Raw genomic sequence first — 15333 nt, 5'->3', positions numbered from 1 at the left:
TGCACTACAGAATACGTGATTTAATAAAATAATATTCCCCGCATTATCTTTGTTGACGTCAATTCGAAAATGAGAAAGAGTTCGCGGATTGCGAAAGCGTTGATCACCGCGTCGTGGAAGCGCGAAGTCGATAATGTACCAATTTTACTCCAAACTTCAGATAGATAATCCGCAAAAAAACCTCGTTTTTCTCATTGATATCTTTGTTATTTCCGTAAATACATTTTTATCTATGAAACGTGCGGACCGCGATTGTCATACTTTTATTTTCTACAACGGAGCCCTTTTCTTTTTTAAACCACGGGGAATCCTTTTACGCATATCCGGTCGAGGGGGTAACAGACCGGGTTTTTTTGGACTCCGGCGCTTCCAAAGAAGAAAAGGGGGATGAGGAAGACCGAGGTTCCCCCTCTGCGAAGCACTGGTCTTGCTAGGGCTAGTGCTAGCAACGTCCTCAAGTTAGAGCCTCGTGAGCTCATCTACTCGCTCGATGAATCTAGTATGAACCCTTGAGGTCACTAGAGACAAAAAAAAAGTGCAAGTTGCTGTGTTCTCGCGGTCCCCACAAAATGGGTCGGCGGTCCGCCATTTTGGCGACCTCTGACGTAGATACAATAACAACAACACATCTACATCACTTAAACTTTATTTATACAAAAACATTACACAACAAACCCGTCAGTTCGTAGCGAATACATTTTGCATAGTCGTGTGCCTTCAGTCCCGGCACGATTATATGGGAGTCCATTCTATATTCGTCAGTGGAAAATAACAAAGTTTATTTTCAGAAGTTACTTTAAATATAATATAGTTAATACAGAGTCTTTTTAATGACTTAGCCATTCCAATATTTTATATTTCATCAAAAATTTTCTATGCAATGCCTCGATATTAATATACCAAAAAAAAAACAATTTTAAACACATACATTACATTATTGCCGTTGTCCATAAGCCACGGTAACTGCTTACCGTCAAGTGAACAGTATGCTCGTCTGCCTACAATGGCAATAGGAAATTATATAAACAGTATTAGACGCTTAATTAGACGCAATTGCAATTTTATTATAGTATAAAGTTTTTTTATTGCTCTTGAAGACGACGAGCATACGGCCCACCTGATGGTGAGTGGTTACCGTAGCCCATGAAATTCAGCAATGTCAGAAAAGATTGAAAACAGAGAACGTAGATTGAGAATTTGGATGTTTCGTAGTTTAGTAGTTTTTTTTTATTGCTTAGATGGGTGGACGAGCTCACAGTCCACCTGGTGTTAAGAGGTTACTGGAGCCCATAGACATGTACAACATAAATGCCGCCACCCACCTTGAGATATAAGTTCTGTCTCAGTATAGTTACAACGGCTGCCCCACCCTTCAAGCCGAAACGCATTACTGCTTCGCGGCAGAAATAGGCGAAGTGGATTGTATATGTATTGGAGGTGAATTGACAGTCGAAAGTAATTACTAAGTAACAATGCATTAGAACCATTCACTAAAAAGAAAATAACCGGGATAGAGCTCACATATCCTGGACATCTATTTATTACATCAAAAACCACGTTCGTGAAGCAGTTTACTGAAATAAGACATTGTTAAAGTGATATCGGTAGGCAGCGCCTTAGCTCTGCCCCTGACATTGCTGAAGTCCATGGGCGACGGTAACCACTCACCATCAGGTGGGCCGTATGCTCGTCGTCTGTCTACAAGGACAATAAAAAAAAAATCAGTACACGATTCTCAAACAAGAGTGAACACAAGTATTTCGAGGTAATTATAATTTATATCGAAAATGATGGAACAGATTAAAAAAAAAAACAACAAGTCATTTGAAATAAATGCATTATAGAATAATTAATTGTTGTATATATATTTTTAATTACATATAATTTGCTATCAATTTATAGTGTTTGGGCCATTCGTACACGATCGTACACATATCGATATCTCCCGACCACAAACTGCAATAAATTTATACAACCAAAAAATAAACAATCCCTAAATATTCCCGCAACAGAACACCGTCACACACACCAGTCAAGTATTAAAATAAAACTTAAACAATTTAACGGAAATAAATGGTAACATCTCTACATCTAAATCAACGGATTGTCTAATTGATCTATTTAAACTAGATTATATTTATCATTAACTATTTTTTTAAATACATAAACAAACGTCACAGAATGTTGAAAATAGCCAGCTGAGAATGGATTGGTTTTGCTGCTTCTTTAGAGCAGACCTTTTTTTATTGCTTAGATGTGTGGACGAGCTCACAGCCCACCTGGTGTTAAGTGGTTACTGGAGCCCATAGACATCTACAACGTAAATGCGCCACCCATCTTGAGATATAAGTTCTAAGGGTCTCAGTTTAGTTACAACGGCTGCCCCACCCTTCAAGCCGAAACGCATTACTGCTTCACGGCAGAAATAGGCGGGGTGGTAGTACCTACCCGCTACCTAGACATTTTACTTTATAGTGCGACTTATAATGTATTAGATTATCTAATACATTATAAGTCGCACTTATATTATCTAATCTAATTTAGATAAATTATTTTTTCATTTAACTATAAGTTTAACGAACAAATGATTAGTGAATCTCTGGCTCTTAGAGTGCTCCCCAGCCGTTGCTTTAATATTGAGGAATGAAAAGCTATTACGTTTAAGCGCCATTTTTGCAACTTTACAAGAGCGCCATTGAAAGTTTAAAATTTGGAAAAAACATGATAAGAAAAAATCTTCTTCAGATATTTGAATGGGTAAACTCAATTAAAAACACCGAATTGTTGATAGTATTAACAAATAAAAGGGACCTTTAATTATAAAGTTTTTTTTTTTTTTTTATTGCCTTTGTAGGCAGACGGGCATACGGCCCACCTGATGGTGAGTGGTTACCGTCGCCCATGGACTTCAGCAATGCCAGGGGCAGAGCCAAGCCGCTGCCTATTATGCGGAATCTCACATTTCACTCCTCGATGTTTTACCTACTAAAAAAAAAAAATATATATCTTCGATTCTATTCTTTTCATTCTGTGACGTTTCGATCCAGATATCAATAATTATCAACTACTTGACCAACTACATTAGAACTATCTAAAATACATATATATATATATATACTAGAACTATCTAGAATATATCATATATAATGCACACGAGACAAATGTAATAACAGTAGCACATGACTGCATGTCGAGAGATGAGTGATTAGTAATAAAACTATATTTTTTTAGTTTTCGTTCACACCGACTGTTTTGGTATAGATAAAATTCATTAAAACAAAAACCAAATAAATAATAGTTTCAAAAAACTATCAAAATACACTTTTATAGAAAATCCAACTAAAAAATAGAAAGTTCATTTTAATAAATTTGAATTAAAAATAGTGTAAGAAAAAATGATTTTATTGTAAAAAAAAAAGCGTGGGGTGCTTTTTGAGGATATTATCAAAATAACCTTTCTACTCATATCTGTTCATAAAATATTTATAACTACTGATACCGTGCACCCTTTTTTTACAATAAAATCATTTTTTCTTACACTATTTGTAATTCAAATTTATTAAAATTAACTTTCTATTTTTAGTTGGATTTTCTATAAAGGCTTATTTTGTTAGTTTTTTTAAACTATTATTTATTTTTCATTTTTTAGTTGAATTTCAATTTTTTCAATATATTTTTTAATATTGAATTGTCATCGGTACTTAATAAATATATCAAATTTCGATTTAATCCGACGTTTGGAAGGGGGTCAAAATCATGTTCAAAGATTCCGTTACAAACATACAAACGTCTGAAGCTAATAAAAGCGTAAAAAAAAATTAACGATTTTCGAATAACAGTTTCGCGATGATGAGATTAAGCTAATTTAGTAGACAAAGTCCAACGACCCGCGGGACGAGTGAAAGCACTAAGTGGACTATATGAGTCGTCTATTATCAAAGGTGGCAATCTGTGCATTTGGACAAAAAAATTTTATTGATATGTCAATACAGATTGATTTGAATATAATCGTCTCCTTCAAAGAATACGGTTCAAAACCTGTATTAAATAAAGGTTAATAGTTAACCTGTTATTTATCTAAGATGTCGTTCCGAAGAGTTTTGTGACTGCCAATGGAATACAAAGTCAATAATTCGTTTTTCTGATTTACCAATCATTGTCCAAAAGTCAGATTGCCGGCTTTGATAATAGTCGACTCATATATACATATAAAGCTCAACTGACAACATTCGTTTGAAACAAAACATCTAATCGTTCACGTCTCGACATCACAAACACGTGAACTTTGGAACTAACGCTTATAATAAATTTTATTTTTCCATTCATTTATACTTAAATACCATTAACTATCTGATTTATGATAAACAATTAATAGCGTTTAGGACACTTTTTCAAACTTATTAAATGAGCTAGCCTACTGTAGAGTGATTCGCGTGCGAACCTTGATGTTCCCTATAAATAATACAACACAAGTATTTCGTAATAAATAATTTAATGCATCTTGTATGAGAACATCCAATAAGATTTGTACTGTTTTTGATCTTCCAATGGTGTTACACCTGTGCCCTCCTGGTGTTAAGTGGTTACTGGAGCCCATAGACATCTATAATGTAAATGCACTACCCACCTTGAGATATAAGTTCCAAGGTAGTATATAAGCTCCTATACTTGAGACTTACACCTTGAGATATAAGTTCCAAGATATAAGTCTCTAGTATAGTTACAACGACTGCCCCACCCTTCAAACCGAAACGCATTACTGCTTCACGGCAGAAATAGGCAGGGTGGTGGTACCTACCCGCGCGGACTCATAAGAGACCCTACCACCAGTAAAAAGATATGGATATTTCAAATCAAAATGAAAAATTTAATATATTCGTTGTCGTCTTAAGACGCGAATCACTCGACTCGACCTACCAAAAATACTTGCGTGTCTGTTCCTACAGCGCTAGATCAAATTGACAGATAATTAAAACCGAAATATCGATTTTGTCCAAATATCGATTCAATGCAGAAAACGATTATACATTATTTTTTTTGGTTACTAGTAGAAATAACTATAAACAATGAGCAAATAAAATATTATATGCATATTTTAAGAATAATTGTCCCCATCTTTTTCGATAATGGTATTGTAAAGTTGAAATTTGTAAATTTAACTTTGAATTCTGTCAATTTGACCAAACAATGGTATGTTCAGTATTGATCAGACTACACGGCTGTTTCGCGCAAGAAATCGCTCAATTGAAAACAATCCTTTATTAATTACTTCTTCACACTAAACACTCATATTTATATAAATTTTTCCTATAACAGAATTATACCTATATGCATTTTTATTATAATTTATTCCTTCACCTTACCAAATACAGCGTTAGTGAAACTTGAACACTCGATAGTTCGTGACGTTTCAAACAAAATTATAAACGAAAATTGAATTAATATTCGATACTTTTTACTATGCTTTTATAGTAGATGTTTTTACAAATAAATTAAAAAAGTAAACTTTTTTCTACATAAACAGAATATTAGACAACTGTAATACAGAGTCTGACAGTTCATATGTTCAAAGTATACAGGATTCGATTGAATGCATTATCGTGTGACGTCATTCGAGGCCAAAATAAGCAACAACCTCTTCTTCTTTGTCCTTATCCCACCAGGTTTTTTTGGAGCGAATTTTTCTATTTCATTCTCTTCTATCAGCCGTCATCTCAACACTCACTCCTCTCTCTCTCTCTCATATCGTCATTCACACACTCCATCCATGTCTTCTTCGGTCGACCTCTTCCCCCTCTACCTGCACTATCATTTCCATCATCTCCTAGTCACATGCATTTCCTCTCTACACATCACATGTTGATACCACGCTAACCGTTCTCTCTCTCTCAAAAAAGCAAATACCTAATAATAAAATTATTCTAACACATTCCATGTAGATTTCGACAATCGCCACACATATGACGTCACGCGTTGCGATCAATGGTACAAGTTTTTAGGTTTTTACATATAAATCTGTTCATCGTCTTAAATATGTAACATGATTGATTATTCGTTGGAACATCAAACTCGTCTATGTGATTTTTGTATCGATAACGAATTCTAAAAATTTCAATAAATAAATAAATTTACATACACGTACACATATATATGAAACTGAAAAGAGACAAATATATGATTTAGCATGTGAAAGACTGAGATGCAATACTTTTAGGGGGCTTCACTTGTGCCGTGGGCACACGAACGTTAAGCTTCCATAATATCGTTTAAAATTGACTTGAACTTTGCTTTGATTTGTGTAGAGGTGACCCTCAACAGCGGAGCTCGACACTTTTAAGCACGAAAAGACGATGCTTAAAAGCTTTCAGTGCTAAATCCAGACATACATTGCTTAATTAGTAATACAGTTAAACTATCAAATACAATGGGCCTAGGTTTAAGCAACCATTTACAATAAATTAACTTTCTATTCAAGATTTTTTTTCTTAGTAAAAAAACTAACCCTGTTAACGATACAGTGTGTGAATAGATGCACTATATTTTGTCTCTCTCTCTATAATTTTTGAAACCGACTGACGGTGCGAGACAAAAACACATTCACCCAATTACCACACATTAATCAATCAACAAAACAATGTTTTTAAAGTGAAACTTCTTTAGGCGCGTTGAAAGTTGTCGAGTAAAATTTTACTCGTGACAGATTCGTTACGGCTAGAGAGAAAAGATACAATTTAGGAAGAGCGAGAGTGAGAAAATAGACAAAGCGTCTCGCGAACCACTCGACCGTGAACAGGGAACGGATAAAGCGAGTTAGGCCGTTTCTGTTATACACAGCATTGCCTATTACAAGGGAAATTTGATTTAAGGAAGAAAAATGAAGAAAACCACAATACTACACACCGGAAAAGAGGTTTCACTTCTTTCACGTGCACCAAGTTGCACGCGCGTCATTTTTTTATTTTTTATTTGCTATCAGGCACACTGTCGAGAGACAAAATGCCGTATATAAAGTATATAATAAGTAATTATTTCTAGACCACACAATAATTCTCTATTTTAGACTCATAAGATTTCCGTACGGACTTCCATGATTACAAATCGAAGAAAATCTTCTAATGAAAAGAAGAGAATCTTCTAAAACAATATCTACTTCACAATTGGTCTTAGAATCTGATGGTCAAGATCTTAAGAAAGGGACAAAAAACTTTACATGACCCCATAGGTATGACGTCGTAACCAAATGATAAATCATGCATCTATTTGTGAAGAATTGAATATCTTGTGTTCAGTGGTGAAAACGCTATCTATCTATATTTATATAAATTAATTATTGATTCTAGCAACTTAATTAGCTTCAAACAGCTTGCCGATTTGTATTGATCGACTGGTTATAGAATTTGAGAATCTATATTGATTTATATGTTTTTAAAAGGATATCATATCGGAATTAATTAGTCATTCAGGGCATAAAACAACAGAATAACAGTTGTAACCAAACCCAACCGTCACCTCTGTCAATAACAATGACAATATTTTTTTGACAGCTGCTTGTCGGGCTGTGTGTGAGCGACATGGAACCACAACATTCAATATAACAAAATATAACAAAAACCATTCAATGAGTTCCCATTATAATTATATTAACGTTTGACATCGGAACAACAAACCCGTAGAGTGCCATTAACGATATTACAAAATAAATAATAACGCGAAATGTTTATTTTAACAACGACTATTTTGTATTTAACTGAATTAATTCGTTCTGTTGACAATAATCATACGATTAGTACAAGGCGTCACGGTCACGTCAGAATTTAATTTAGAATTCGTAAAACTTAAAAAGTTTTACAATTTTAGTCCAGGATCCACCGCCCATTTTTGCACTTGATTACTATCAAGCTAATTTTCCGTGAGTAGCTTTATTTTGATGAGACGCCCAATAATTTCCTATACGAAACTCTCGATTGTGGTAGCTAACAGAGGTAGCAAGGATAAAATATGTTGATTTGATGATTCTCAAATATTTATTACTAACTGAATTTTTTTTTGTTAAATCTCAAGACAATTATCTAAATTATTCGAAAAAATATTTGTCCTACAAAATCTATGGTTTGATCAAAGAGTCCCCTCTTTCCGACATGTATCGATAACAAGGTCATCATAAATGATTACTAACCAGCTGATTTTTTTTTTTTACTTAGTTAATATTTATGTAATTTAACAGACATATTGTCCTACAAATTGCGCGGTACGTTATCCTGGTCCTACGCTCAAAAGTAGTAGTACAGATCCTTGATGTAAAAATAATTACTATCAAGCTGAATCTTCGTGAATAGCTTCGTTTTGATGAGACGCCCAATAATTTCCTATACGAAACTCTCGATTGTGGTAGCTAACAGAGGTAGCAAGGATAAAATATGTTGATTTGATGATTCTCAAATATTTATTACTAACTGAATTTTTTTTTGTTAAATCTCAAGACAATTATCTAAATTATTCGAAAAAATATTTGTCCTACAAAATCTATGGTTTGATCAAAGAGTCCCCTCTTTCCGACATGTATCGATAACAAGGTCATCATAAATGATTACTAACCAGCTGATTTTTTTTTTTTACTTAGTTAATATTTATGTAATTTAACAGACATATTGTCCTACAAATTGCGCGGTACGTTATCCTGGTCCTACGCTCAAAAGTAGTAGTACAGATCCTTGATGTAAAAATAATTACTATCAAGCTGAATCTTCGTGAATAGCTTCGTTTCGATGAGTCGCCCAACAATTTCCTATGCGAAAATTCTCAATGATGGTAGCTAACAGAGGTAGCAATGATAAAATATGTCGATTTGATTATTTTCAAAAATTTTAAAGAAATTAAAAAATTAATAATCGTCAATGTAAATTCAACAAAAAATTAACAAAAAAAAAGTTGTGCCGCTTGGGTTTCTGTATTTTGCTACTACAGCTGAGTCACACCGGTACGGCGGTACGCATGCGCAGAGCATTGCTTACTGCGTATTAGGTATCCCACGTTAGTGTTGACCATAAGCCTGCAAACATTTTCTCAGTCGACCACGTGTTTTATTTTATCTTGATAAATAATTTCAAGAAATGTTTTTTGTGCTGCAAAATAATTATGGAGTGTTTTTTGTGTAATTCGTTATGTGAAAACTCTACTTTTCGAGAGAAAAGAGAAAAAGTGAAGAAATTTAATAAAGACTTTTGGCTTTCTTGCAAAACTTTTCTATCTGCTCGAAAGCATCATCAACATAAATATCGAGATGTTATATTGCCTGAAAATTGGAATGACGAAGTAATAGGTTATCATTCCTCTTGTTACAAAGAATTTCGAGTGAAATCTAAATATTTGTCTTATGAAAGGTAAGTCGATCGAATATTTACTTACTTTATTTTTAAAATAATTGAAACATAATTTATTAAGTTCATATTTTTACGTAATTATGTGAAATCGAGCATTAGCATTGTAACATTCTATTGTAGCATTGTATTATTGTTACATTCTTTAAACAATAATTTTTGATAGTATATTATATTTTAAATATTTTCTTATTAAATTTTTTGTCATTTAAATTTATGTTTTTGTATGACTATTTGACTAAATATTAATTTAATATGGGATAATTTTTTCAATATCGATGATTCTATGTGATATTTATGTAGACACTGTATTTATTTGCATGTTTCTCAAATAAACAATTTTTAATTTTTTTTTAATAATTTCTCATACACAGCACTGAGCCAGCTTCAACATCATCAGCGTCTCAATCTACTGGAATCATTGATTCTTCGATATCTTTAACGTCTGCTGAAAATGTAGAACCGGACCCATTGCCAGGCACTTCACGGTTAGTTAATTAAATAATTTTTTTTATTTGTTAGTAATTGTTCATTTTTAAAAACAAGTTCATCTGAATCTACTCTTTTAAATGATGCCATTACAATTTTTTTTCAATTATTGTTTCTGTAAAAGTACAAATCTCTAAAAAGCTTCTTGAAATTATTTATTTATTTTTTAATTATAAAATTGTTTTGCATAATTACAGAAATATTGACCAGAGTTCGATATTAATTAATGATGAAACCAGTAATATTGAAGATTTGGAGAATACTGTTGAGGAGGACAATGTAGATTGTGAAACGGAAGTACAAAGTTTTGGAGATGATGAGTTAGCAAAGAAATGCTTTTTTTGTCAAAAAGTCAATAAAAAACGTAAAGGGCGACAAATATACTGTCGTAAAATTAAAAACAAAATACCCTTTCTAGAAAAAATTAAAAATTATTCTACAGAACTGGGCGATATAGAAATGTTACGGAAAATTCAAGAAGAAAATAACTCTGTTAACGATACTTTTTTGGCGTATCATAATATATGTAATGTCAATTATTTTGCCAAATACCAAAGGAAAATGAATCCACCTCCAACTAATGATTGGGCCACGAAACGAGATGGCCATAAAATTGCCAGAGAACGCTTGATTAATTATATTCAGCAAGAAGTTATTACAAATCGACGAGTGATGTCATTAGCTCACTTGAAATATTGTTATGCTGAATTTGTAAAAGAAATTTATGAACACGCAAATTTAGAAGCTACCACATTTAGCAATCAAGCTCTCAAGGACTATATACAAACTCAATTAAAACACAAAATATCATTGGTCAATATTTCAAATCAACAATTTTTTATATCATCTGAAATCGATATTGAAACAATCGATGATGAAGAAATTAATGATATATTATTTGAACAAGAAGCAAAAGATTTCGCCTTGAAATATCGAAAAAATATATTGGGAATAAAAAAAAAACCTTTAACAGATTTCATCGACAGTGAAGTATTAAATGAAGGAGAGTGCGATGTTCCAAAATGGTTAGATATATTTTGGACTACTGCTTTAAGCGGTATTGGCAAAGAAAGCTGCGATCGGGTTCGGAGATTGTCTTCATCTTTTTCGCAGGACTCTATCTACAGCATTACAAGAGGTTATATTAAACCGCGAAAGCATATTTTATTGGGTATAACCATAAAAAGTCTCACAGGAAGCAAAAAAGTCGTGGATATATTAAGCAGGCAAGGATACTGCATCACCTATCCAAGTATACTGGAATTGGAGACGTCTGCTGCATACTGTTGTGTTTCTAATAATCAATTATGTCCAACAAGCATTCAACGAACTTCTATATTATCATCTGGAGTAGCGTGGGATAATTACGACAGATATGTAGAGACAAGCTCTGGTAAAAATACCTTACATGATACAGTGGGTATCATTTATCAAAATATCCCTACAGAAGAAGAATTGAACATCATCAAAAGGAACGATGCATCTACAGAAGCTGAACGGAATTCTTCAAGTAATGTTCGTGATTTGGCTGGCCGTAGAAAACGTTCGTTTGAGGAACAGTCATTTGAAAATATACTGTACGCGAAGCAACGACGTCCAGAATTTTGGCGTAGTAGTGTAGCGTCACCTGAAGAACCACAAAATTTAATTAATTTTCAACATAGGCATTTTACATGGGTACTTTCCCATAACTTAAAAATTTCAAACACGCCAATGTGGGTAGGATATAATGCCAAAATTTTAAAAGATGACAGTAGAATTCAAAAGATTGAGTATTTAACGCAAATTAATAATTCACCCACGGATCCAGCTGTTGTAAAAGAGACGATGCGTAGAAGTTTGCAAATCGCTTCAGAATGTCAAAAAGATTTCTTCAGCGTTACTTACGATTTAGCCATGGCCAAGATTGCTTTACGGATACAGAGTGCGGAGGATGAATTCGAAAAACTTTTTATTAATTTTGGACCTTTCCACATAATGTTATCATTCATGAAAGCTATCGGGAAATTTATAAGTGGATCTGGGTTAACAAATATTCTTATAGATAGCGAAATTTTGGCCAGTGGTTCTATCAGTTCGTTTTTAAGTGGAAAACACTTTAATCGATGCAGAAAAATTCATCCTTTACTCTCTCTTGCTTTGCAGAATTTACATTTGGAAAGGTTTTTACAGCAGCATGATCAGGACCTGGAAAATATTAAAGAATACTTAAAAATATTTAATGAACAACAGAATGATGACCCACAAATAACCAATGAGAATTTAAAAAAATTATTTAACAAATATGAAGAATATAAAAATGAAACTTTAAATGGAAGGCATGGTAAAACACCTCAAATTTATTTAATGTACACAAGATTAGTTGAATATTATCTTCAATTAGAATATAGTATTCGTATAGGTGACTTCAATTTGTTTGTAGACACTTTACCGAAAATAACAAATGTTTTTTTTTCAATGAATCACCATAATTATGCAAGGTATATGTCTATTTATTGGGATAAGTTGATAAATATTGAAACTACACATCCCGGATTGCTTGATGATTGTCAAAAGAGTTTTATGGGCATTCGAAGAACAATAAAACCGTTTTCAAGAATCCCAGTTGATTTAACACTTGAACAAACAATCAATGCTGATGCTGCTTCTAAAGCTTCTGGAATTGTAAACATTACAAACTCGTTCTCTGCAAGACAAAAATGGTCAATTACTCACTCACTACGTACAAGTGTTATATCTAAAGTGATGGAATTTTGTAATATGAAATCAACAGATGATATTACGAAAGATTTAAAGAAATCAACAATTAATAAATCTACCAAAAACTTACAAGTACTAATGCAACTAATAAAGCAGTACACCAACCCTTTTGGATTAGAACTGTCAGAAGATCATCTTTACAATATATCGAAAGGTCAGTCGGTGAACGATGAAGTATATAACTTTTTATCATCAGTTGAAATTGAGGGCGAAAAACAAAATAAGAATTTCATTGCTGAGTCTCGAGTAACACCAGATAGGTTTGATAAAGCCATTACCAGAAATAAAATAATTAATTTTGAGTACAAGAATACGCAAAAAGTCAAAATTAATGGAAAAGTGAAAGAAGTTCAAATGCAAAGAGATGTTTTTGGTCGTCTACTTTATGTGTCACTAAAAAATAAAATTGATTTAGAAAAAGCATTAAGTTATCCTCTAGCTCCTATTCCATTTTCACTCTGTCATACTAATGGAACAATTTGCAAGACCCCAAAATCTGTAATTATTAATGAATTACTAGAATATCAAACTGAAATAGTAAATCCTCCAGAAGCAGATATTCACTTAGTTGATGGATTTTATTTATTACATACATTGAAGAACCTTCCAAACAGATATGGTAAAATCTCAATGCATATATTAAAAATACTTACATATAATAGAAAAGAAGTACATATTATATTTGACAAATACAAAAATCCCAGTATTAAAGATTTTGAACATAATCTGAGAGGTGAAGATGACATACAATATGACGTAATACGTAAAGACAATAATCGTCCTTCAGATTTCTGCAAATTATTGAGGAGCAACAATTTTAAAGAAAAATTTGTAAAATTTTTAATTGAAGATTGGACAAGGGACGAATTTATTACTTTGATCACAGGAAAGACTATTAAACTTAATTATGATCAATGTTACATTTATGAGGTGTCTAGTGAAAATAAAATAAAAAGAGTCATTGACTATAATTTCTCTTGTTATCATGAAGAAGCTGATACCAAAATAGTATACCACATTTGTCAATTTAATACTAACTATCGTGTGGAGATACATTGTACAGATTCTGATATACCAATAATAATGTTGGCAAATTTTAAGCATTTAAAAGATAAAATTCAAATAATAATTAATTTAAGCACGAATAAAAAAAAAATGTACTTAAACATAAATGAAATTTATGCCAAGCTTGGAGATCAATTATCTTGTTCACTCGCCATATGCCATATTTTTACAGGGAATGATTACAATCCTGCTTTCTTTCGTAAAGGAAAAAAGAAACCTTTCAGTATTTTAAAGAAAAATGAAAATTTTCAAGAGGCATTTATTCAACTTCTACGAATTAAAAATACGGAATTAACAACATCGAATGAGGTAGTTCAAATTATTGAAGAGTATGTATGCAGAATGTATTCATTAAAAACAAAAAATGATCTGAATAAAGGACGGTATGAGTTATTTGAAAAAGGGTATAAATCAAAAAATGACAATGAAAAAATTTTAAAACAAAAAATCGTAGGATATGATCCTTCCAGTTTGCCACCAACAAAACAAGAATTGTTGCAACAAATTAAACGAACTGTATTCATCTGCAATATATGGTGTAATGCACACATGCGGTGCCCCACGGAAAAATTGCCAGAAAATTTTGGATGGACAATAATTGATGGTAAATATGAATATTATTGGTTTGATGGTCCCCAAAGTCCATCATTTGAAGAATTATCTTCTGACTTACAAGGTAACCTATTAATACTATTTTTATGTATTGATTGATTATTCATTATTATATAATTTACTTAATTTTTTCATGTTATTACAGAGTCAGATATCACGAGTGAAGAAAGTGAAACAGATGAAGATGATAACGATGTTAGTAGCGAACATTTATCAGATGAATCTGATGAAGATTAATTTCTTTATATATATATATATATATATATATATATATATATATATATAAATACACAAATTTTTGTACCTAGATTACTAAAAAATAAAGTTATTTAAATTTTAAAAAAGATTTTTTCACTGTATCTTATTTTACAAATAGAAAAACGAAAAAATTACAATTCTTGTCGGACTAGTGATACATACCTGTTTTCTTGTAGGACGTTGTTTCATTTGGGCAGAGAACACACTAACCTATTATATGATATTTTTGTCCTACAGTTAGTAATGAGAAAAATGGTCTTGTGGTATTAACAATTTCTGAGCGTAGGACCGGGATAACGTACCGCGCAATTTGTAGGACAATATGTCTGTTAAATTACATAAATATTAACTAAGTAAAAAAAAAAAAATCAGCTGGTTAGTAATCATTTATGATGACCTTGTTATCGATACATGTCGGAAAGAGGGGACTCTTTGATCAAACCATAGATTTTGTAGGACAAATATTTTTTCGAATAATTTAGATAATTGTCTTGAGATTTAACAAAAAAAAATTCAGTTAGTAATAAATATTTGAGAATCATCAAATCAACATATTTTATCCTTGCTACCTCTGTTAGCTACCACAATCGAGAGTTTCGTATAGGAAATTATTGGGCGTCTCATCAAAATAAAGCTACTCACGGAAAATTAGCTTGATAGTAATCAAGTGCAAAAATGGGCGGTGGATCCTGGACTATTTGTAAATAAAATGCGTCATGGCCACGTCCGATCAGAATTTAGTTTAGAATCCTTAAAGGTTTAGGAAAGAGTA

At 32.3% G+C, this 15333-nt stretch overlaps 1 protein-coding gene and 1 long non-coding RNA gene across 4 annotated transcripts; one reads left to right on the top strand and one right to left on the bottom strand.

Annotated features, from left to right (window-relative positions):
* Positions 1 to 630: 630 nt before the first annotated feature.
* On the bottom strand, positions 631 to 4338 carry LOC149502855 (uncharacterized). Its single transcript, XR_016323230.1, has 2 exons — positions 4197 to 4338; positions 631 to 3916 (listed from the first exon to the last, which is right to left on the bottom strand). It is a non-coding gene; the product is annotated as an uncharacterized LOC149502855 (long non-coding RNA).
* A 4797-nt stretch (positions 4339 to 9135) lies between these two features.
* Positions 9136 to 15253, top strand: LOC149502854 (uncharacterized). Of its 3 annotated transcripts, none has more exons than XM_089728173.1 (6): positions 9136 to 9380; positions 9752 to 9865; positions 10064 to 12189; positions 13864 to 14367; positions 14449 to 14556; positions 14589 to 15253. In XM_089728173.1, the coding sequence occupies exons 1-5, from the start codon at positions 9136 to 9138 to the stop codon at positions 14538 to 14540; spliced, it is 3081 nt and encodes a 1026-aa protein (XP_089584299.1). In that variant the 3' UTR covers positions 14541 to 14556; positions 14589 to 15253. The 3 variants fall into 3 exon arrangements, with proteins under 3 accessions (XP_089584299.1, XP_089584298.1, XP_089584297.1); XM_089728172.1 differs by having other exon boundaries at positions 10064 to 12780; XM_089728171.1 differs by having other exon boundaries at positions 10064 to 14367.
* The last annotated feature ends 80 nt before the right edge of the window (positions 15254 to 15333 follow it).

This window comes from Bombyx mandarina, chromosome 06 (assembly GCF_030267445.1).
Source record: "Bombyx mandarina strain Sakado chromosome 06, ASM3026744v2".
NCBI lineage: Eukaryota > Metazoa > Arthropoda > Insecta > Lepidoptera > Bombycidae > Bombyx > Bombyx mandarina.
Note: the sequence above shows the minus strand (reverse complement) of the source record. Positions and strands in the feature narration are given on the sequence as shown.

What these genes read in the sequence shown, in the direction of transcription:
- LOC149502854 (XM_089728171.1), top strand. Translation starts at nt 9,136, where the DNA reads ATGGAGTGTTTTTTGTGTAATTCGTTATGTGAAAACTCTACTTTTCGA. An exon ending in AAATATTTGTCTTATGAAAG is followed by an intron (nt 9,381 to 9,751) that starts GTAAGTCGATCG and finishes TCTCATACACAG; the next exon opens with CACTGAGCCAGCTTCAACAT. An exon ending in ATTATCTTCTGACTTACAAG is followed by an intron (nt 14,368 to 14,448) that starts GTAACCTATTAA and finishes ATGTTATTACAG; the next exon opens with AGTCAGATATCACGAGTGAA.